This window comes from Marmota flaviventris, chromosome 19 (assembly GCF_047511675.1).
Source record: "Marmota flaviventris isolate mMarFla1 chromosome 19, mMarFla1.hap1, whole genome shotgun sequence".
In the NCBI taxonomy this organism is placed as follows: Eukaryota; Metazoa; Chordata; class Mammalia; order Rodentia; family Sciuridae; genus Marmota; species Marmota flaviventris.
In genome coordinates this window covers 39,099,027-39,122,838 of record NC_092516.1, presented here as the reverse complement: position 1 = coordinate 39,122,838, position 23,812 = coordinate 39,099,027, and the positions used below count along the sequence as shown (strand labels likewise).

The window sequence follows — 23,812 nt, the reverse complement described above, 5'->3', positions numbered from 1 at the left end:
ATCACTTGGCTTGTTCTCTAATTTATCACAGAATTAGCAAAAAAAAATGTTGAAGAGAATACAGGCTCGAGAAACTTGTATTCGTTCTGAACTATGAAGTTCTGTTTGTTGGCATGGGACAGTGAAGAATTTTCTAGGTGGCCCATGTTTACATCAGTCAGTGTGACAGCAGAGATTGTTTCTTTGGGGCCGTAATTCAGTGAGCTTTCAGATCAAATGCCAACCTATATGTGAAGTCTCCTCATGGTATGGGAAGTATGCATATATGGGTGTACATGTATTTAATGATTCTGGTCAATCTTTCTTTTTCTTGTGATATGAGCCACAGCAGGCCTTTCCTAAGCTCACGTGCTCCTGGGTCTCTTTCCTTCTCAGCCAGGCCCCCCGTCACAGGGATGGCTACAGCTTGCCATAGCCCCGTCTGTCTGTCTTACAGGCCCTGCTGTTGGAGAAGCGCTGCAACACGTGGTCCCCACCCTACGGGCCTGTCTGCAACCTGCCAAAGACCCACACATGCGCCTGAAGCTCTTCTCTGTCCTCTCCTCAGTGCTGCTAAGACCCAAGGACACCATTGACTCACAGGGGTAGGTTGGTTCCAGGTTGGTGCAGAGCCCAGCTAGGGCCCATCTCCACACTACAGGGCACGCTCCCCCTGAGGTCTAAGGTGGGAGCTTGAGGCCACCCCTGAGCTTCTTGGTGACCTGAGGCCCTGGGTTTTTCCTCACTGGGTAAACAACAAGATCGGGACAGTAGTGCACAGCAGAGAAACACTGAGACACTAAATCAAAGTGGTTTTAGTGTGGTCATTAAAATTCCATTGAATGAAAAAGTTTTAGGGAACATTAACTATTAATGGTTTATATATTAGCTGTTCTCCATTTTAAAAGCTTTTTGGTACCTTTCAAACCTAACAAAGAACTGATTGAATCACTGTCGATGGTTAGAGTTAGACATAGTCCCCCGTTATCTAAAGAACTTTTAGGTAAGCATTAAAACAGAAAGGGCCTCTACTCTACGGCTTTGAAGTAAGAAAAGGGCAGACAAAGACCATGGAGAAGGAGAACCAGTATCTGGAGGAGGAGCAGCTTCAGATCCCAAGGTCACTCTGAAGTGGGAGAGACCTGGGGATAAGGCCAGCCACTACCAGGCTGCTTGTCCTCCTTTGTAAGTCAGAGTGTCCACAGTCACACTGGGCACCACCCCAGTTGACCAGGAGCAGGTAGGAGAGGCGGTGGGGCCTATGCGCCTGGGTCTCACAGATGGAGACCTGAGTGTTTTGGCTGTTGACACCTGACTTCTCCCCTGCCAGGGAACAAGCCAGTCTATGCAGAGTGTAGCCACAACTGTAAAGTTTCCTATGGAAATAGTTTAGTCATTCACACTTCTCTTTGATTGCAACCCTAATCTCCTCTCTGCTATTGGGCCTCTGGCCAGCCGTCAGGAAATTTTGTTTCCTGCTTGTCTGCAAAAACCTCAGGGCTAGAAGGGTCCATAAAATGGCATTAATGAGCTCCTTGGCAGCCAGCCACAAGCAGGCAGACACACACGTGGTTGACAGGGAGGCAGCACAACCATGAGGACTGGCCAGGCCGTGGCCTCTCCACACTCCACCGTTTATCTAGAAGAACAGCAATGAGCACAGTTAAGCCCATGAGCCCAGCATTCCAGAGATGCACTAAGGGCTCCTCATGGAAGGAGATTGGCATCAGGAGAACAGATTATTCAAAGTACAGTTGTTCTGGTAAAGGAAAGATTTAAAACACGATGTCGTTTGCTTTTTACCTGGGGATCATAACGTAATAGGACATGTCTAGTTGACATGACTGGACTGTGGGGAGGAGCCACTGCTGGCTGTGGGGTCGCTGTCAGCAACTGCCGAGCACCTCAGAGAACAGATAGCAGCACCTGAAGGTGACCGGGAGGTTCAGGTTCAGGACACACATGGACTGTTAAAGGGCTCCCAGGACCTCCTTATATCTACCAGAAACCCCAAAGCAACAGCGAGGGATGTCTGGGCAGGACTGCCTCGTGTCCGGGTATGCTATCTTTGGGTGTATCTAGAGAGCACGTCCCTTTCCAGAGTAGGATGCGTACCAGCTGCCAGCCCAGCATGCTCGTCCTATGCAGGCCCCTGGCTCCTGTGGCTGGCAGGCTCCCTGCAGGCCTGGTTGTGACAGGGCCTTCCCTCCTAGAGTGGCCTGTGGAGTGACCTGCCAAGGGATGCTTGTCTTCACTCCTGTTTGCCTCCTCCTCACAGTTTCCTGCTCTCGCCAGAGCATCTGAGAGGTGATGTGGGGAGGAGCTGGTGCAGGAACATATCCCGGGCTGCCACCATTCACTCCAGTCCTCATTGGTTGTGAACTGGGAACATTTTGCCAACCTGAGAGTAAAAGATTTAATTAAAAATTGCTGCCAGGGGACTGGGGATGTGGCTCAAGCAGTAGTGTGCTCGCCTGGCATGCGCGGGGCACTGGGTTCGATCCTCAGCACCACATACAAATAAAATAAAGATGTTGTGTCCACCGAAAACTAAAAAATAAATATTTTTTTAAAAATTGCTGCCAGGGAAGGTAATGTGTGTGATCTTTGGGGCCTTATCCCATTCCATTAGGCCTCTTGGCAGAGCAGGGTCCTCTGTTTTGAAGGGACCTCTTGGATGTGTCACTCGGGCGTGTCTTTTTTTTTTTTTTTTTTTTTAGTTACATCTTTGTATGTGGTGCTGAGGATCGAACCCGGGCTGCACGCATGCCAGGCGAGCGCGCCACCACTTGAGCCACATCTCCAGCCCCCTCGGACATGTCTTAATGATAGCAGGACCTGGTGTGCATCTTTACAGTACTCCTATTTCAAAGGAATTTGTCGTTTTCTTACTCCCTTTGTTTTAATGGTGCCTATGGCAGGGTCTCCTGGAACCATGTGACTACAGCCATCCTGAGGGCCAGGGTCCAGCCAGCACTCAGTACTCACCCTCACGTTTAAGCCCACAACTTTTCTTTTTTTTTTTTTTTAAAGAGAGAGAGAGAATTTTTTAATATTTATTTTTCAGTTTTTGGCAGACACAACATCTTTGTTTGTATGTGGTGCTGAGGATCGAACCTGGGCCGCACGCATGCCAGGCGAGCGCGCTACCACTTGAGCCACATCCTCAGCCCCAAGCCCACAACTTTTTGAGGGCACTTTTACCTGAACCATCTCGGAAACAGGTGCAGGGCGCTTGGTCATTCCAAGAAGTCCTCTTATGAATCACTGCAGGACATGACGGCTCTGTGCTTAAAAATTAAAACACATGGATGCAGACATGCAGCTGCATCCCCCTCCAGGTTTGCTTGTCCACCTCCCTCCTGGCCCTAAAGCCCTGCTGGGGGCAAGCACCTGGAGCCTTCAAAAGAGAGGGCCACGCATGTGGGGTGGTCTCTCACTGGCACAGCTGGTACTGGAGACAGGACCTGTCAGGAGGGGCCTGCAGGTGCAGGAACCAGCAGGATATGTGAGGCTTCTGCCATTTTATCAGGGCACTCAGGCGTGCAAATGCAGAGCTAGAGCTGAGGTGAAAGTGCACAGGCTGGGTTCTGTATTGTTTGTCCTGACAGCTCAGGGAACTAGTTGGCCACCAGTAGAATGAAGCCACCCTGGCTCTTGGCAGGAGCTTCTTCCCTCCCTGAAGCCTGGCGGCCCCACAGCTGCTGCCCTTGCTGAGGTGGAGTGTTGCGTGGTCGAAGGAACCCATTGGCCAATTTCCGAAAAGTGAACACAGATGGATGTGAGTCTGCTGGGCTGGGGAGCTGCTGTGGCAGGGGTCAAGGTAGCTCAGGCCTTTTCCGTGAAGCCACTGGAGCTGCAGCCCCTGGTTTTAAAGAGACTGAAACACATCCTCAGGCTGTAGAGTTCCCCCGAAAACCAGGACCTACCACTGGTCCAAGAAGAGGCCACCAGAGTCCTTGGAAGAGCAGCCCTGCCATGCCCACTGTGATTCTCCCTGGTGGCTGGGCAGCAGCTCCCTCTTCCACTGGAGAAGCAGCCTAGCCCTCGGCCACCTCCTCCCCAGGAATGGAAGTTCTCCCGTGGGTGTCACTTCCAATGCTTCCTGTTGGCTCTTTGAGCCCAATGCATTTCCCAAATTAAAGTGCTTTCTTTGGCGTGGATCCATCTGCCTCTCCCTCACCCACCTTCGTGCTTTGGCTCCAGGCAGTTCCACGGCTACCTGGAGATGGTGCTGAAGGACATCCTGGCTCCCAATCTGCAGTGGAGAGCAGGGAGAACAGCTGCAGCCATTCGCACAGCTGCCGTGTCCTGTCTGTGGGCGCTCACCAGCAGCGACATCCTGTCAGCCACACAGGTAGGGACAGCCTGACGTGTCTGGGTATGAGAAGGAAACCTGCAGTGGGAAACCTGGGGCCTCACTTGGGGATGCATGGGGCCAGCACAATGCTTTTCTTACAAGGAGTGAGAGAATGCACAGAGGGCTGTACCTGGGGGCTGGCGGGTTGGGGCCACAGGCTTTGTGCCCTCGAGTAACCTGGGGGCCTGGCAAGGATTTGGTCTCCTCCTCTTGGTTTATTTATTGAATATTCTTTACAAGACTAAGAATTTAACAGCAGGGTCCCTGAATGGAGACAGGCCTCAGGCTTTCTGCTCTGCTTGTTAGCATGTCCAACTTGTGCAGGGATCAGCAAGGCAGAAAACCATGGCTTCCTGCCAGGCCTTGTGAATGTCTTATCCTCCTCAAGGCCTTTGTGCTGGGCACCTATAGTATGCGAGCGCCCCCTCCTGGCACATGGGAGGACTGCCACTCAAGCTAATGCTCCAGATGCTGCTGGACCTGCACAGCACTGCGTAGTAGGATTTGGGCCTTGCTAAGAGTCAGCTGGCCACATTAAAATAAAAAATGTTGGCCCACGGGTTGTGGCTCAGTGGTAGAGTGCTCGCCTAACATGCATGAGGCACTGGGTTCAACCTCAGCACCACATAAAATATAAAAATAAAAAAATAAAGATATTGTGTCCACCTAGAACTAAAAAATAAATATGTTAAAAAATAAAAAATATTCAAGTTATGCAAGTTTTAAAATCAAGTCTACTTCCAAGTATAACTTTCAAAATAGCTCTTCAGACTGCACGATGTCTGTGATTTGGCAACTGCTCTACGGGCAGGGGCGCCAAGTAGTGTTCTGATGGGCAGGACACCTTCCAGGCATCCCCTCACACCCTGGCCGGTTGCAGATGCAGGAAGTGCAGGAAGCACTGATGCCACAGGTGCTGGCCACCCTGGAGGAGGACGCCCAGACCACCCGGCTTATTTCCTGCCGTGTCCTGAACACATTTTTAAAGACAGCTGGTGACACAATGGATCCAGATAAGCTCATCAAGATTTATCCAGGTAGGACACTGTTCATCAAAGCATGTTGTTTTCCCATTTGCCGGCAAAATACTGTCAAGCACTCTTTGACTTCTGGCTGAGTTGGTTCTACAAGTCAGATCCAGCATTGACAGATATAAAACACCCAGTGAGTAGAACATGGGAGGAAGGTGGACATTCTGGACCAGAGTGAGGGCAGGGAGGACAAAACTCCATGTCCACCTCAGCCAGGGCACATGACCATAAGGGTAGCAGGGACCCCTGCTCTGGCGGGTGCTGTGGCCACGCCCTCACTGTGAAAATAAAATCCAGGACAACTTCCTTCACAGTACACTGGAGAGCGTGCCCCTATGCCGAAGCCAGACCTGTGCAGCAGACAGGGACAGAACAGACATCCCAGACTGAGACATGCAGGAGGGGTGGGAGCCAGGTGGTCAGTTAGGAGCCACCAAGAAAAGGATGTGCTGAACCAAACCAGGAACTCAGAAGGAAATTCAGTGGCTCAGGGGGAGCTTGTATATACAGTGGCAGAAGAACAGAGAAGGCCAGCCCCAGAGCGATGGGCAGGTAGGTTATGGGCCTGCCTCACATTCTGTCATCAAAAGCTAAGAGAGTGCCATCCATTAAAAACACCAGAGAAAACAGAAGGCAAGCAGGAATAAAGAGCAGCCAGGTGATGTGAAAAGAACCAGTAGGGGCTGGGGTGGGGCTCAGTGGGAGAGCACCTGCTTAGCCTGCACAAGGCCCTGAGTTCATCCCCAGCACCAAAAAAAAAAAAAACCCAGGAAGCTCTGGAAAAATGCTTGTCTGTTGTTGCTTATTTCTTAAAATGGGAGCACCCACACACTTAATTTCCAAAAGATGATCTTCAAAGATGTCTGTAAATGAAAATAAGTCCTGGAATTTAAAGCTTAGTACGTTGAAGGCGTGGAAGAGAAGGTGAGGTGTGGCCTGAGAGGAGTTGGGAGGCACCCGGGAGAGACAGGAGTGCTCAGCCCTCTGCAGACTCTCAGTCCCGCTGCAGGACAGACACTTGTGCCTCCTGAAGAAAATTGAAGTCCAGAGCCCTCTCACCTCTTCTCTCAGCTTTGCTTTTTTAAAGTTTTTGTTTTATTTTTGTTGGAACAGACGTTTTGTTCCCACCAACAGTCTTTAGGATTCTATTTTGGGGCAGGCTTGGCCAGTGTGACTTGCTGACTGCCCGGGTCAGTCTGGTCGCTTGTTTGCTTTTAAAAAGAAAAGCCAGGAGGAGACTGCACGTGTTGGGGTTTGTCCTGCAGTTTACAGCAGAGGTGTGGTTATTTTCATGACAAAAGAATTCAGAAGGTTCCTATACCTCTCAGTGCCCTTCTGTGCTCTTAAGGTGATATGTTGAAAGAACTGTTGCCTACTTGCCCAGAGACGGAGGGACACCTTGACCCACTGTGATGAATGGGAATAGCAGGACCAGCCCTGACAGGAGGTGTCAATTCCATCAGTTACGTTGCAGCTGTGACAGAAGGGAACTTGCAGGCAGCCTCTTCTCTCCGCAGCTACAGAGTTTACATGAGGAAGCACCAGCCCCATGGGATCTGGACTTGGCCCGGGCACTCATAGACCTGGAGGAGTGTGCCTTTGCACTTGACTCTGTGCCCTGGCTGCCATGCACACATCCTGACTCTCACTTGATTCCTCATCCTGAGAAGCCAGGGTGATGTGCTTGCCTCGCAGAATGTGTGGACATCATGCTGTGTGCCTGGGGCAGTTTTCTCCCCTGTGCTAGTCCTTAAGATGTGCAAATGTGCGTCTTCTGCACAGTTTACAGCAGATGCCCAGCACCTGTGGGAGCACATAGGTGTCTCTCATGAGGAAGCCAGAGGCCCCTCTTTATGGGACACCCTGAACTTTGGATATTTTCCATGCCTTCCATGCAGGATAGAGGACACATTCAACCTGTGTGCCTCTCCCACCAGCACCTTCTCCTCCTACCCATACCAATCATCCAGATGCCAAAGGTTTTCTTAAGATCATGGGGAAAAGTATAGATGTGGTTAAAAATCTTAATCTCTTACTTTGAACGTTTCACTCATCAGGAAAGATTGTTCTGTCTTGGGGGGCAGAGTGGCCTGGTCACAATGGCCAGTAGAAACAAACTCGGAGCCATCACTGTCACTGCCTCGACCCTATCCAGAGGCGACAGTGGTGAGAGGAAGTGTCAGCAACCCAACCCCCTGCCAGCTGCTGGCTGGGAAAGATGGGCAGCCAGCCTGGGAGGCCTGTATGTGATCGACATCTTGTACCCTCTGGGCACAGCGGCTGGGCAGGGTGGAGCTGCCCAGCCTGCAGACAGGCTCTTAGAAGACAGTACAACCTAGGCCCAGGCCAGCACAGAGTGCCTCGGCTTCAGAGCTTGAATGCCTGGTGTCTCCCTCAAGGTATGGGTTCGTGGGACCTAAGGGCAAGTGCCTCCAGTTTGTGGGTTAAATATTGTTACTGGATCTTTGCACCCAAAGTGTCGGCTTGCACCCTCTCACTCCTGTCTGGGCCGCTCCTCCTAGAGCTCTTGAAGCGCCTGGATGACGTGTCCACTGAAGTGAGGCTGACAGCGGCCTCCACCTTGCTCACCTGGCTGCAGTGCATACAGAGCTCCGAGGGGAAAGCCTACTATCAGAGCAGCATTCAGTACCTATACCGGGAGCTCCTCGTGCACCTGGATGACCCCGAGCACACCATCCAGGACGCAGTCTTAGGTAAGCTAATGGCCCGATGTCTGCACACACCAGGGGCAGCAGCTGCACTCAGGAGACTGTGACTGTCCCTCCCAGCTTTGTCTCTGTGATTTTAGTGCTGATATCATCGTAGGAATTAAAGTTGAGAAAATTGTTTCCCCCTTTTTTTGTTGGTGCACTGTAATAAGTGCATACGGATGGGATTTGTTGTTATAAATTTGTACACTAGCACAGTACACAAGATGACCACGTAATCCGGCCAACATCGTCTCCAGCATTCCTTCTGCCCTCCCCACCTCTTACTCCTTGGTCCCTCTCCTCTGCTGATCTCCCTTTGATTTTCATGAACTCTGTCCCCACCTTTCTTTTCCTTTTCCTTGTATATTTTTAACATATGAGAAAAAACATGACCCTTGACCTGAGTTTGACTTACTTCACATAACATAATGGTCTCTAGTTACATTTATTTTCTTGCAAATTATATAATTTCATTTTTCTTTATGCCTGAATAAAACTCTGTTGTGTATAGATACCACATTTTCTTCATCCATTCATCTGTTGATGGACTTCTAGGCTGGTTCCTTAGTTTGGCTACTATGAATTATTGCTGCTATAAACATGAGTATGCATGTGTCACTGTAGTGTGATGATCTTTAATTCTTTAGGATAAATACCAAGAAGTGAGTATAGCTGGGTCATATGGTGGTTCCATGTCTGTCCTTTTGAGGAGCCTCCATACTGATTTCCATAGTGGTTGTACTAATTTACAATCCCACCAACAATATAAAAGTGTTCTTTTGGGCTGGGGTTGTGGCTCAGTTGCCTAGCACATGTGAAGCACTAGGTTCAATCCTCAGCACCACATAAAAATGAATAAATAAAGCTACTGTGTCCATCTACAGTTAAAAAATAAAAATTAAGAAATTTAAAAAGTGTTCCTTTTTCTCCACATTCTTTCCAACATTTATTATTGTTAATATTCTTGATAACTGCCATTCTGGCGTGTGAGATGAAATTTCAGTGTAGTTTTGATTTGCATTTCACTAATTGCTAATGATGTTGAACATTTTTTCATATATTTGATGGCCCTTGTATTTCTTCTTTTAAAAAGTGTCTTTAATTTGTTTGCCTATTTTATTAATTTGGTTATTTGATTTTTGGTGTAAAGGGGTTTTTTTTGGGGGGAGGGTTGGGGTTTTTTGGAGTTCTTTATATATTTTAGATACGAATTCTCTGTGAGAAGAATAGCTGGCAAAGATTTTCTCCCATTCTGTGAGTTCTCCTTTTACATTCCTAATTGTTTCCTTTGCTGTGCAAAAGCTTTGTCCTTTAATGTCATCCCATTTATTAACTCTTGGCACTATATCCTGAGCTTTGTGGGTCATATGGAGAAAGTTGTTGCCTGTGCCTATATGCTGGAATGTCGACCCTATGTTTTCTTCTAGTTTCTAATCTAATTCTAAGATCTCTGATTTGTTTTGAATTGATTTTTGTGCAGAGTGAGAGGTAAGGGTCTAGTTTCTTTCTTCTACATTTGGATAACCAGCTGTCCCAGCACCATTTGTTTTTAAAAGGCTGTCTTTTCTCCAGTGTACGTTTTTGGCACCTTTGTCAAGGATTGGATGACTGTGGTTGTGTGGGAGTGTCTCTGTGTCTTCGATTCTGTCCCACTGTACAGGGTAGAACATGTCTGTTTCTCTGTTGGTAACAGTGCCATTTTTGTCACTCTAACTCTGCAGTGTAACTTGAAGTCGGGCATCGTGATGCCTCCAGCACTGCTTTTTTTGGCTTAATTGCTTTGGCTATCTGGGTTTTATTCTTCCAAATGAATTTTAGGACTGTTTCGTCTAGTTCTGTGAAGCATGTCATTGATATTTTGATGGGGACTACATTGAATCTGTGTATTGCTTTTAGTAGTATGGTCATTTTAATAATATGAATTCTGCCTGTCCGTGAACATAAGAGGCCTTTCCATCTTCTGAGGTCTTCTTCAATTTCTCTTTTCAGTGTTCTTTAGTTTTCAGTTATAGAGAAGTCTGTAGTAATAGAGAAGTCTTTCACCTCCTTGGTTAGATTTATTCCTAGGTGTTTTATTTTTTTGAGGCTATTGTGAATGGAAATGTTTTCCTGATTTCTTTCTCAGAAGATTTGTTGTTGGTATATAGGAAAGTGGTTGATTTTCGTATGTTGATTTTGTAACCTGTTACTTTGTAAATTTGTTTATTAGCTCCGGCGTCTTTTGGTGAAGTTCTTTAGATCTTCTAGGTACAGAATCATACCATCTTCAAACAGCGATGACGTGACTTTTTCCTTTCCTATTCCTATCGCTTTTATTTCCTTCGGTTGCCTAATTGTTCTGGCTAGAGTTTCTGGCACAGTGTTAAACAGGAGTGGTGACAGTGGACATTCTTGTCTTGTACCAGATTTTAAAAGAAATGCTTCCTGTTTTTCTGTGACATTTGCTTTGGGTTTTTCCTAGATTGCTTTATGATATTGAGGTAGGTTCTGTCTGACCCCAGTTTCTTCAGTTTTTTTAATCATGAATGGGTACTGAATTATATCAAAGGCCTTCAATAATGAGGAAATAAAAGTTGAGAAATTTTTTAGTAATTGTTAATTCGTTTAAAATAACAGTAATAACAGTAACTGGGAGTGGTGGCGCATGCCTATGATCCCAGTAACTCTGAAGGCTAAGGCAGAAGGATCATAAGTTCAAGGCCCTCTGGACAACTTAGCCAGACCCTATCTCAAAATTTAAAAAAAAAAAAATTTTTTTTAAAGGGCTGGGGATTAGCTCATTGGTAGGACACTCCCAGGGTCAATCCCTGATACTAAAAAAATAAATAAAATAAAAACTAACATAACAATAAACCCATTATGTAACAACACAAGTAACTTGTGTTTGGGGAAACATATTTTCTAAAACAAAACAGCAGAAGAGTAGCAGCGCCCTTACATTTTGCAGCTCTCTCTAACATCCAGCTTGACCAGAGGTGACTAGATTCTCACATCTGCCACTGCATCCAGTCCCGTGGGGCCTGTAGTTCTTTGGCTGAAACCGGAAAAAGATGTATTCCCACCTCCACCTATCATTCAATTGGAGTAGCAAAGGGCATTTTTTTTCTTTTATTTATTTATTTATTTATATGCGGTGCTGAGGATCAAACCCAGGGCCTCACACATGCGAGGCAACCGCTGTACCGCTGAGCCACAACCCCAGCCCACAAAAGGCATTTTTAAAGCCTTTTCAGATAATTGTGGGTCCTCCCCTCTGGTACCATATAGTACCAGTGGTTCCAATGGAGAGACACTGGTTCCTGAGATTCCTTACCCAGCAAATGGAAGACACCTCAGGAACCTCGTACTTCCCCCCATTACAGTCCATCAGTCCATCTTGCACTTAACGATAGCAACATTGCTTTTGTGATGCCAGCAACAGTCACGCTCATCTTCCCCTGTGGACACTTCTCGCTGAGCAGTGTCCATCTCAGGAGAGGCCAGGCTCCTGGGGGAAAGGCAGAGTTTCTCTAATCCTGTTTCCTTGCTTGAAAGCTTAAATTTTATCCTTGGCCACAAATACCGCCAGTTGTTCCCCTTGGAGTGGTCGACTCCCTCCATCCCTCTTCTGCCACATACCCACATCACAGAACCCAGATTTGTTAGTTGTCAACATCATCTGTGGTTTCTAGCAAAAATAATGAATGAACCAGGAAGAAGCTGCCAGGTCCCCCAGCTCAGCACAGCCACTGCCCCTCGCCCTGAGAGTGTTGTGGATGTAGTTTTGACTTACAGATCCCTGAAGGGCCCTGGACTCTCAGAGCATGTTTCAAAAACTGCTGCTGGGTCATGGCATCGAGTTGTCTTAAGAACAAGGGTCATACCAGCACCAAAGAGATCTAGGCACCGGATGGAAGTGCTCTGGATAACAGAAGGAAGCTGGGAGTAGAGGCTAATTGGAAGTTGCTTAACCGACAGCAGTAACCAATGCCCAGGCAGAAGCTCTGGCTTTTACTTCTTAACAGTGTCCTTCCCAGGCACTAAATCCTGACGTAGCCTCTCCATGTCTCACCCCAGCTTGCCTGCCTCTGCATCTACCACCACCCTTGAGTCGGCTGCATGCCGACCAGGGAGCTGCTCTCCTTATACCCACCCTGCCTGCCACCTGCTCAGCCCTCTTCACAGCCACTATCCCCCACGGCCCCAGGCCCTCTGACCTCTCCAGGCCCACTGGAGCAAGTCTGCCCTGCACACTCCATTATTTCTCCCTCAGTAGAAAAACAAAGCACAGACCCTTTGCCTGCCTCTCTCTGTGAATCCCTGCTGCCATTTCCCCCCTTTTCAGCAGGGTGCCCAGAGGAGTGGTCTCTGTGACCTTTCTTACCTTGGGCAGCACTAGGCTTAGCTGGTGTCCACCCACCATCCCCTGTTGCTGGGCCTTCTCTGTCCTTCTCATCTCTGTCCCAAGAGCACCGCCCCCCCCCCCTTGGAGATCTCACTCCTGACCTCAAGCACACCCAGGTCCACATCTCTGGCAGGCCTCTGCTCTTGAACCCAGGTAAGTGTCCAGCTGCCATGGAGCAGAGCCCAAGGGTCCTTTTGGATCCTCTCACACCCTCAGCAGCATGGGCTCGGCAGGGTTCACTGGCTCCCATCCTCCTGTCCCTGTCAAGACAGACCCAGTCCCACTAGCCCTGCCGCACCCTCACAGCCCTGCGTGCCCAGTTAGGCCCCTCTCTCCATGACACGACTGCCAGTGCCCACGGGCTTCCCTCTTGACTCCAGCTGCCTGCAGTGCCCATGGCACTGGCACACAGTAGGTCTGCAACAAGAATGTGTTGAAGGTTGGCATCAGTGATAGTTTATGGAGAGTGTCCATTTCCAAGCTAGTTCGTCTGCAGCACAGAACAAGGCTTAGAAAATGTCAATGGTATTTGAATAAATATGTTTTCAGTAACACTGCTTTAAAAAGTGTTCTCTTGTCTGTGGAAAGGCTTCACCTTTCTAAGAATACTTCCAGGTGGGTCAGTGTGGCGAGGGTAGCTTATCTGGAGGGGGTCTGTAGGGTGAGGCCATGCCCAGAGGCCACCACTGGAGGGAAAGAACCACTGGGAGTAAATGGGAGTGGCAGGAGCAGGAATCACCTGTCAAATATCACCTCATTCACTGATTTGGCTCAAACACCTGCTGGGGAAGCATGTGGCTTTTGTTTGTTAATTGGTACTTGGGATTGACTTAGGGGTGCTCTACCACGAAGCTACATCCCCAGCTTTTTAAATTTTTTACTTTGCAATAGGTTCTAACTAAATTGCTTACGCCCTTTCTAAATTGCTGAGGCTGGCCTCCAACTTACAATCCTCCTACCTCAGCCTCCTGAATCATTGGGATTACGGGCATGGCCACTGCAGCCAATGGGATATATTTATATGAACTAGCAAGAATTCATTGTTCATGTGACATTTAAATTTACGTAGGCATTGTCCTACAATTTGTTAAGCAATCCTAGTGACTTGGAAGACTGAGGCAGAAAGACCTTGAGTTTAAGACCAACCTCACCAACTTACTGACCCTGTCTCAAAATAAAAAGAGCTGGGATCAGAGGTTCTCTCTGATATGCAGATGCTAACACACAATAAGGGGAGGGAGGGAAGAATAGAAGTTCACTGGATTAGACAAAGGGGGATGAAGGGAAGGGAGGGGGATCAGAATAGGAAAGACAGTAGAATGAGTCGGACATCACTTTCCTGTGTTCATATCTGAATGCACGACCAGTGTAACTCCACATCATGTACAACCACAGGAATGGGAAGTTACACTCCATGTATGTGTAATATGTCAAAATATGTTTTATTGTCGTATATAACTAAAAAGAACAAAAATTTTTAAAAAATATGAACTAGAAAAGATAAAAGAAGGAGAAATTTTGGTAGGAAGTAAATGGAAGAAAGACTTCTAAGTGAAATAATTTCATGACTCAGAAGGTAAGGAAAGGCCTTAAGAAAATATCAAAGTTGAAAACATTGTTGTGATATCTTTACCTTCTACTCCCTGTCCTCACATCCTAGCAACCGTCTAAATACCTCTACCAATTAGACCCGCTGTTGAGCAAGAAGCATATCACAAATGACTAATTACATTTTGATTCTTAAATAAAAATATTATTTTTCAAATAAGAAAAGGAGGGCTGGGTGTAGATCAGTGGTAGAGCCCCTGGATTCAATGCCCAATGCCAAAAACAAAAAAAAAAGGTTCTTCAGATGCTACCAAGGCCCTGCAGACACACAAACGACGCCCGCTGTGTGTTCCCCAGCAGCTCCAAGGGGACTGTTGTAAGTTCCTTCTGCCCACACTGTGACCTCATCAGCCTGCGAAATGCTCACACATTCTGACCTGCGGGCTTGGGTGCAGAGCACAAGGCTGCTTGCCGTTGGCTTCTGGCATCTTCAAGGGGCTTCGCTGTTTTGCAGAGGTCCTCAAAGAAGGCAGCGTGCTGTTTCCAGACCTCCTAGTACGGGAGACCGAGGCCGTCATCCACAAGCACCGCTCAGCCACCTACTGTGAGCAGCTCCTACAGCACATGCAGGCTGCTGCGACCGCTCAGTGACCACCGGTTTCGGGGCCAGCACCCAGCTTGGCCTCCCCAACCACATCCACAGCCTTGACACCTTGTCTGCAGCCCAAGAGGACCATAGCAAGAAGAGCGCACCAGGACAACCCTGCTGTTCATCCTCCCAGAAGGTGCTCTGGGCCCACTCTGAGTGACATGCTGGTGGTTCTGTATTTTCATTTTATTCAGAGGCCCCAAAAATCCCATCTGAGTTAAGGTTAAAATTGAAGGCCAGTGACCTCACAGGAAAGGGAGTTGTCAGACGCTTAACTTTCCTGAACCTCACGTGCATCCCTGAGTCCTGTCCTGTTTAAGTGCCCACCAGTCACGTTCTTAACTATTCAAGAATGAAGAAAAATAAGCCAAAGTAGTTAAAAGGAAATGTCATCATTCTTTGGGTCTATCTCGGACTGAAAGGAATTGGAAATCTTATCTGTTATCGGTGGAAGTTTTCCCATTTTAAATGTACTGGACCTTGCCCCCGGGAGGTGCATGGCCACCGGTTTTCATCAGTAATGCTGGCCGGGTTAAGAACAGCTCCTCAGACCTCATGGGGAGCAGCAGTAAAGATTGTATTTTATTCTTCAGCACTTTCTACACCCAAGTGCCTAAATGATTTTGTTTCAGTGGGTGTTGTTACCATGAGCCAGTGTTTATGTTAACACGGGGAAAGGCTGTGTGTATTTTCCAACAATCAAATATTAACATTAATGCTTTTGTGTTTGGAATTTTAATTAAATTATTTATTGTAGTTGTTTTCTCTGCCTGTCTTTATGAATTTGGGTAATGAATTGACATTTTTTGCAGACAGCTGGGGTTCCTTTAATTCCAGCCTCATGGTGATCCAGCCTGGGCTCCTGAGAGTGCTGGCCACCACAGGCTGTGGTGTCCCCTCTGGTATCAGGCAGCTGGAGCCTCCGGGTGGAGAAGGCATATCCCTGGAGGAGGGATGGAGGGGGGAACTTGGAGGGGCAGGGGAGGCAGGAGTCTTGGAAGGTAGGGAAAGGGGGGAGGGATGGCCTTGGAGGGGCTGTCGGGGAGGGGAGCCTTGGAGGAGGCTGGGAAGGAAGTGGCCTTGGAGGTTGCTCGGAGAGGGGGATGGCCTTGGAGAGACTGGGGAGAGAGTGGAGAGGGGGGACTTGAAGGGGTCTGTCCCTGCACCACAGTCAGGTTACTGCAGCCCTGGAGAGGTGTGTGTGGACCCTGCTCTAGGTGTGGACACCACACTCACCCTGTCCAAGTCTGCATCCCAACTGCCCTGCAGCCCAGCTCCTGTCACTGATAAAGCAGGGAGCTATCGTGCCCTCTGGTGGGACCTTTCCCAGCACCCAAGGGCCCCTTGTTCTCTGGGTCTTCTGCCATTTCCTTCAGGAGGCCCTGAGCCCCTCCCCCATGGCATAACCAAGGCAGCCTGATGAGATCCAGGGGTTCAAATCTGAGGCTGGGGGCTGGGGATGTGGCTCAAGCGGTAGCGCGCTCGCCTGGCATGCGTGCGGCCCGGGTTCGATCCTCAGCACCACATACAAACAAAGATGTTGTGTTCCCCGAAAACTAAAAAATAAATATTAAAAAAATTCTCTCTCTCTCTCTCTCTCTCTCTCTCTTAAAAAAAAAAAAAAATCTGAGGCTGTTGGGGTGGCCCTGCCCCCCCTCCCCCAGCAATCAGCTTCCATCCAAAAATAAACAGAGGTCTTGATTGAGAAGACAGCGACACTGGGGTACAGGTGTGGCCTGGTGGAAAGCAGCCGAAGCCAGCTGTGCCTTCCAGGCCTGTTGGTCACAGAGGTGCTTCGAGGGAGGCCATCAAGGGAATCCACAGGACCTGCTCCTCATCAGCAGGGGTGTGTGTGGAGAAAGACCCATGTCACGCTGCAAAGGGTCAATGTCTGAACCCCTAGGAAGCAGTATTAATTCTTTGAAATTCTCATAAATTTTCTCGATTTAGTCAGCAAATGTTTATGAAGTCCTCTGTGCCAGGCACCAGGTGGTGGAGAAAGACCGAGCAATGCAGCCGCCGCAGTCAGTTGGAACAGCATTACTGAGGTATCACTTACAGATCATAAAGTCTGCCCTTTCTAAGTGTGCTGCTTGGTGAGTTTTAGTTAATTTACAGAGCTGTGCGGTCATCACCATAGCCCAGCCTCAGAGGTCTCCTGCCCCCTGTGACTCTTCAGTCTGCCGCCCTCTGTCCCCTCGTCCCAGCACCACTACTCTGCTTTCCATCTTCAGAGTTGTATCTTTTTTAAGTATTTCTGTATAAATGGAACCATGTACTATATGGCTTTCTGCATCTGACTTTTTCCTTGGCGTGGTAAAAAAGTCAAGTTGGCTTGAGGTTGATTATGCTCGACTAGACCCGGGTCAGCTAGCTCCTTCTGGGAAGGTTTTATGGACTCCACAGTCTCTGTCACAAATGCTCAGCCCCACTGCGACTCTTAGGTAGTAACTGGTAATGACACGCACAGCGAGGTCACAGGTATTCTTTAAGTTACTTTTAGAGTCTTTAAACAACTTTCAAAGCAGATGAGAAAACAACAGGTAATGGATAACCTATAGAAAAACACCGAGTACCCAGACCTTGAGAATAAAAAAAACAGAAGGGAACAGAGCTCATTGGGGAAATACGTCAAGAAAGGAACTAACTCTTGACAGGGTCCACTGAGGTCAGCGTGGAGCCAGGAGTTAGGGCCATCAGCGCCTCCATATATCTTGGAAGGGCGGTTTCTTTAGTAGCGCAGGCACACTAAGACAACTTGTGACCGGCCACTGACTCCAACACCCACATTAACATAGGATTGACTTGTAGATGAAGCCTTCTGAATAGGGTGGCCACCATGACAGCTCCAGAGAGGACCAATTAGGGTCAAAAACTCCTCTGACCCACACGAAGGAGGATTTTTACACCTGATTGGCACAGTGAAGAAGGTGGACCCCACTTCTCAGAGCAGCCATAAAATAGCAATAAATTTAGGGAGGCGCTGTTACTCTTTCTCTGCTCAGAGATGACCCACTCTCTTGAGAGTGCTCTCTGCTTGAACCTTACTCTGCTTTTACTTTACTTTCTCTTATAATCTCTTGCATGACATTGGGTGACGGACTTCCAATTTTCTTTCATCGGAACACCAGAACCGAGGTTTGCAGCTTCAGCTCCCCACTCTCCTGTGACATCTAACCTGGTGCCTCGACTTGGATCGACAGCCATCGATGGAACAGGTATTTAAATTTCACCTTGCTTGTCTCCCAGCCTTGGTTGAGATGACGTCTAACCTAGCCTCTGATATCTTGCCTTTTGCCTTGGATTTCACCGAGTACACTTCCTTTTGCCAAAAGCCCTTCCATGTGTCACGCCTGTGCTGTTTGTCTTATGTCATCGGGTTGTTTTTGTTCATCTTTTCTGCAATCAGTAACCTCAGTGACACCTTGTTTTCTCTGGCTGGCATGCAGACTTGCACGCTCTCTTGCTTTTTGTGCCTTTTTGAGCAGGGCCACTACGGCGGCACTGGGACTCCTCCACTGTTGAGGCTGTCATCTGATGGTGTATACCTGACTCTCTTCAGGAAGGACACCATCACCTTCTATTAGAGGCCATATCCAGAATCTGGAGGGTAATGAGCTCACCATCTTTACCTACTTACAAATCACCTCACTGGGTACTAGTTAGTTTAAGATACTTTGCAGCAATTAAACCTTTTCTCAACTGGTTTTCTTTTCTTTACCAAAACGGTAGTTTTTGTCCTTACCATATAGTGACTCTGTGGGTTGGGGGTATGGCTCAGTGATCAAGCATTTGCTTAGCATGCACGAGGCCCTGGGTTCAATTCCCAGCTCCACAAAATAAAAATTTTAAAATGTAAAAAAATATAATGAAGTGGGAATGTATAGTGACTCTTCCTGGACACTATGCCCCTCATATTTATATTCAAAGAGAAAGTGAAACAACACTGTGATCCTTGCTCTTTTCTATGTCACTTATTTATTGTTGTTGTTGTTGTTTTGGGACTTGCGATGTTTCCAACACAGTGACACAAAAACTCCACTCCCTTCTACTCTCCAATATCAGGTCTATGCTACTCTTAAAATTTGATGCAAAAGGATTAAGGGTCACATCCCCAAGTTATATCACTGGCTGGCATAAACTTACTAAAAGTGTTTCTTAAATTACAAGCTTGAGTGACAGAGGGTTCAGCAAAAAAGCCACAAGTTGCGGAGCTTGGACAGGCATGCTACACCAAGCTCCTGGGAACCACACAGGGATGCATCCTGTTTCTGGGTTTAAAGTGGACTGTATGGGAGGGAGGCTTTCATACGGTAATCTCTCTCGGATGTCAGTACTGCTGAGGGACACCTGGGGTATGACAGACTCTGGCCTTATTTGTTTCACAGATGGAAATCAATCATCAATATCATCTACCATCCTCTTGCAGTATATCCTGAAAAACTGGGACTGTTTTGACCCACAGACCTTCAAGAAGAAGAGATTAATTTTCTTTTATAATGTTGCATGGCCTTAATATGAATTAGGGGATAAAGAGAAATGGCTCATCAATGAAAGTCCAAACTATAATACTCTTTCCCAATTAGGTTCTTTTTTGCAGAAAAGAAGGGAAATGGTCAGAAGTCCTCTTCATACAGGCTTTCTTTGATGATGCTCTTGTAGCAATGATGAGTCATGACACTGCTGGCCTATGGGATCCCCCAAAACTCCACCTTCCTCCCTCTCAACTGGGTGCTTCACACTCAGATCCATCAAAGTCTAATTCCCCCACTCTTCTCTGTCCACCATTACCTACTGCTCCTGTTTGTTTCATCGCAAGCCTGTCCCCATTGAGCCCGAGACCAGATGACGCCCATTACAAGAAACAAGTGGAGAATTTGGGACAGTCAGAATACAGGTGCCTTTTTCTATGTGAGATCTAAAACAAATTAAGTGGGATTTGGGGAAGTTTTCTAATGACCCTGATAAATATATAGAGGGATTCCAACATTTAACCCAAACTTTTGATCTAACCTAGGGAGACAAAAACAGTAATTTTGAGTCAAACTCTAACAGACACAGAGACATTGGGTAACAGAAGTGGCTAGGGCTCTGGGAAATGATTACTTACACTTTATACCCTGTGGGACCTTCAGCTGTCCCAACTGAGGACCCTCAATGGAATTATGATGAATCAATTGGCAGGTGGCATAGGGATTTCATGATCACTTGTCTCATGGCAGGACTTTAAAACAGTAGGATAGAACCTATTAATTACATGAAATTGGCAACTATTGATCAGAGGTTAGAGAAAAATCTCACAGCTTTTCTAGAAAGATTGAAGGAAGCTTTAGTAAAATATACACTCTTCCCTCCTACATCTCTTAAAGGGCAACTTATTTTAAAAGATAAATTCATCACTCAGTCCACTTCAGATATTAGAAAGAAATTACAAAAAATGGCAGCGGGTCCCGGGACTTCCCTTGATGACCTCCCCCAGGTAGCCTCCCAGGTCTTTTGTAATGAAGACTGAGAGGAAACTTTAAGGGACGGGTGAAAAGAGAAAAAGAGGGATGAGAGAAAGGCTGCAGCTCTTAGAGTCCACCTCTTCCTTTCTCCACAGGACCTCTAGCCCTGAAGACATCTGTCGTCATGGCAGAAAACCAGGACACTGGAAGAAAGATTGCCCAATTAAGGGCAAAGCTTCCAAAGACTCCTTGCCCTCAATGAGGCAGGAGAGGCCGCTGGAAGCTGACTGCCCTCAGGGCCGAAGGGGCCTCAGATCAGACACTCTCCAAGTGATGGCCCAAGAATGAGGAGGCCTTCAGACTTGGTCAGCAGCCCAGTCGCCATCAGTGGGGCTACACCAAGGGTAATTCTGGAGGTAAGAACTAGGCCATTCAATTCCTTTTGGATTCTGGCGCCACCTAGAGTGCTTTAACCTCATTCCCTGGACACCTTTCTGCTGATTCCAGCTCAGTAGTTAGTGGAGGCCAATGAAGAACCCAGGGTAAGACATTTTACTCCTCCTGTGTGTCGCAGTGGGGAAGATGTAATGTTCACTCTGTTTTTTTGTTTTTTTTTTTTTTTTGGTAATGGCTAAATGTCCAACTCCATTATTGGGTCATGATATCTTAATAAAGTTAGGAGCTTGTCTAAGTTTTAAGTTTTCCATTCAGGGAACTCCAAGGGGTATTTTGTTTGTTTGGGCTTTTAGTTTTGTTTGTTTGTTTGTTTTTGGTATGGGAATTGGACCCAGGGACAATTAACCACTGAGTCACATCCTCATCCCTTTTTTTATATCTTTATTTTATTTGTTTTTATTTTAATGTGGTACGGGGATCAAACCCAGTGCCACACACATGCTAAGCAAGCGCTCTACCACTGAGCCACAACCCCAGACTCCATTCTCATCCCTTTTTATGTTTTATTTTGAGGCAAAGTCTTGCTAAGTTGCTGAGGCTGGCTTTGAACTTATGATCCTCCTACCTTAGCCTGGCAAGTGTCTGGAATTATAGGCATGTGCCACTGTGCCCAGCAAGTTCCTCCTTCCTTCCTTCCTTCCTTCCTTCCTTCCTTCCTTTTTTTAATGTTGTCAATAGTTGAACAATCAGAACAATTAATTGACATTACCTTGTTGGGTATCTCCCTAAAAAGGGATGACTATATAAAATTACAATCTCTAATGCTACAACAAAAGGAAGAGATGTACCATCACGAACTACTACTTGTGCAGATGTTAAATTGTGGCCTATAAAAAAGACTTTGTCACACCCAGGTCATGGGGAAAAACTTCATTTTAGAGCAAGCCAATTTCCAAGCTTTTGCAGCTTTTGAGCCCATCTACTCCTCATCTTCCACTATTAATACCAGAATGTCAAATATGTAAGGATAGTTACTATCAAATTTGGGATGAATATAGCCAGGCCTGGTGGCACATGCCTATAATCTCAGCAACTCAGGAGGTTAAGGCAGGAGGATCAAAAGTTCAAGCGAACCTCAGCAACTTAATGAGGCCCTAAGCAAATAAAAAGAGCTGGGGATGTGGCTCAGTGATCAAGTGCCCCTGGGTTTCAATTCCCAATTTAAAAACAAATTGGGGGGATGCATATATATGGCTTACACTTAGCACAGGACATCTAAATCAGAAGGCCCCGATCTGTTGGGAATAATGTAATTACACTTATGGTAGGTAGCCTAATTCCATTCAGGAGTTAAAATGGACCCCAGAATCTCAATATCAACATATTTTGATTTAATAGACTGATGACTGATTTGGGACTAATTGGTTCATCAAGACCTGGAATTGGGTGCATAGCACCCAATGGGACCCAGTGGATATCTAGGAACAACTTATGGCCCCGGCTGTCTCCAGGCTAGATGAGAAGATCTACTATTGAGAGATGGACACAAAACAGGGCACCTGAAAACCTCCCCAGCGTCAAGCATGGATGGGGATAAGCCATTTTTCATTGGTATGACCATTTAGCTTCCCTGTTTATTCCAAAAATTGCTCTAAAGGATATAATCTGGCCTGTGGAAGCTCTGGACCAATTATACCCCAGAAACTCTCCATGACCCTGAGAGAGGTGTTTGTCTCCTTAACTCAGAGAAAAGCTGTTTTACAAAACCAAATTCAGACTGGATGTTGTGTTTATATACATCCCTGACAACTCTGACCACGTGACTAAATTCCTCAAAGACTTGCACTTCCAGATAGATGCTGTGCCCTCACCAGCCTTATCATGGGGACAACTTTTTAGTTCATGGTTTTCTGGCACTGGCTAATAGAGGAAATTGCTGGTGTCTGTAGTCATTATCATGCTCGTTGATATATTCGGATGTCGCTGTACCTATTGTATCCATCTTATTCCCATATGTGAGTCTTTTTGTTTTTCTCATAGGGCATCTGCCTCCCAGATGGCTTTATTATCTGTTTCTACTAAATCAGAGATTTGCCATGGTCCCCAGGATGACCTTATTTGTAATCTAGAACATTTCACTGACTGCAAAGACTAGGCATACCTACCCAAAAGGCCTTGCCCCTCATCAGCCAATGATTTTATTTTATCGCCCTTGTTCCCTATATGATTTAGGGTCTCCAGTCCTTCAGGGGGGAACGTTAGGTAGTAGCTAGTAATGAGCAGTGAAACGCAGGGCAAGGTCACAGTTATTCTATAAATTACTTTTAGGGTCTTTAAACCACTTTCAAGGCAGATGAGAAAACAACTGGCAACAGATAACTTGTAGAAAAGTGCCCAGATCTTAAGAAGAAACAGATGGAAGCAAAAGGAATTAGTTGGAAAAATACATCAAGAAGGATTAATGGGACTAACTCTAGACAAGGTCCACTGAGGTCAGTGTGAAGCTAAGAGTTAGGGCCATCGGTACCTCCGTATATCTTGGAAGGGAGGTTTCTTTCGTAGCCCAGGTATACTAAGGCAACACACTCTCTCTCTCTCTCTCTCTCTCACCAAGGATTGAGCCCAGGGGCACTTAACCACTGAGCCACATCTCCATCACTTTTTTTTTTTTTTAATTGTGAGACAGGGTCTCACTAAGTTGCTTAGGGCCTCACTAAGCTGCTGAGGCTGGCTTGGAACTTGCAATCCTCCTGCCTCAGCCTCCTGCCTGCCCTGGGACTACAGGTCTGTATCACTGTGTAAGGCAACTTCTGACTGCCCACTGACCCCCATACCCACATTAACATAGGGTTGACTTGTAGATGAAGCCCCCTGAATAGGGTGGCCACCATGACTGTTCCAAAGAGGACCAGTTATGGTCAAAAATTCCACCACCCCCAACATAAAGGAGGAGTTTGACACCTGATTGGCAGAGTGCAAAAGGTGGACCCCAGTTTTCATAGCAACTATAAAATCGCAATGAAATTTAGAAAGGCACTGTTACCTTTGCCGTTCTCTGCTCAGAGACAACCTATTCTTCCTCCCCCCCTTCTCTCTCTCTCTCTCTCTCTCTCTCTCTCTCGCTCTCTTGCTGTCTCATGCTCTCTGTTTGAGCCTTACTTTGATTTCAATTACAAAGTTCTTTTGCGGGCTTTGAGTGACTTTAAATTTTCTTTCATCATAACACTAAAAACAAGGGTTATAGCTTCAGTTTCCCATATTCCTGTGACATTACCATTCTCTTGTCATGAACTTTGGGCTGAGTGTG

At 46.8% G+C, this 23,812-nt stretch overlaps 1 protein-coding gene across 1 annotated transcript in view; it reads left to right on the top strand.

Annotated features, from left to right (window-relative positions):
- Positions 1-15,418, top strand: part of Dnaaf5 (dynein axonemal assembly factor 5) — a 53,090-nt gene extending 37,672 nt beyond the window's left edge. Inside the window, exons 9-13 of the mRNA XM_027922777.2 lie at positions 437-584; positions 4,186-4,336; positions 5,220-5,376; positions 7,893-8,084; positions 14,528-15,418. Of these exons, the coding sequence (XP_027778578.2) occupies positions 437-584; positions 4,186-4,336; positions 5,220-5,376; positions 7,893-8,084; positions 14,528-14,664 (785 nt within the window). The 3' untranslated portion in view covers positions 14,665-15,418. The remainder of the gene's footprint in view (positions 1-436; positions 585-4,185; positions 4,337-5,219; positions 5,377-7,892; positions 8,085-14,527) is intronic.
- Positions 15,419-23,812: the final 8,394 nt, after the last annotated feature.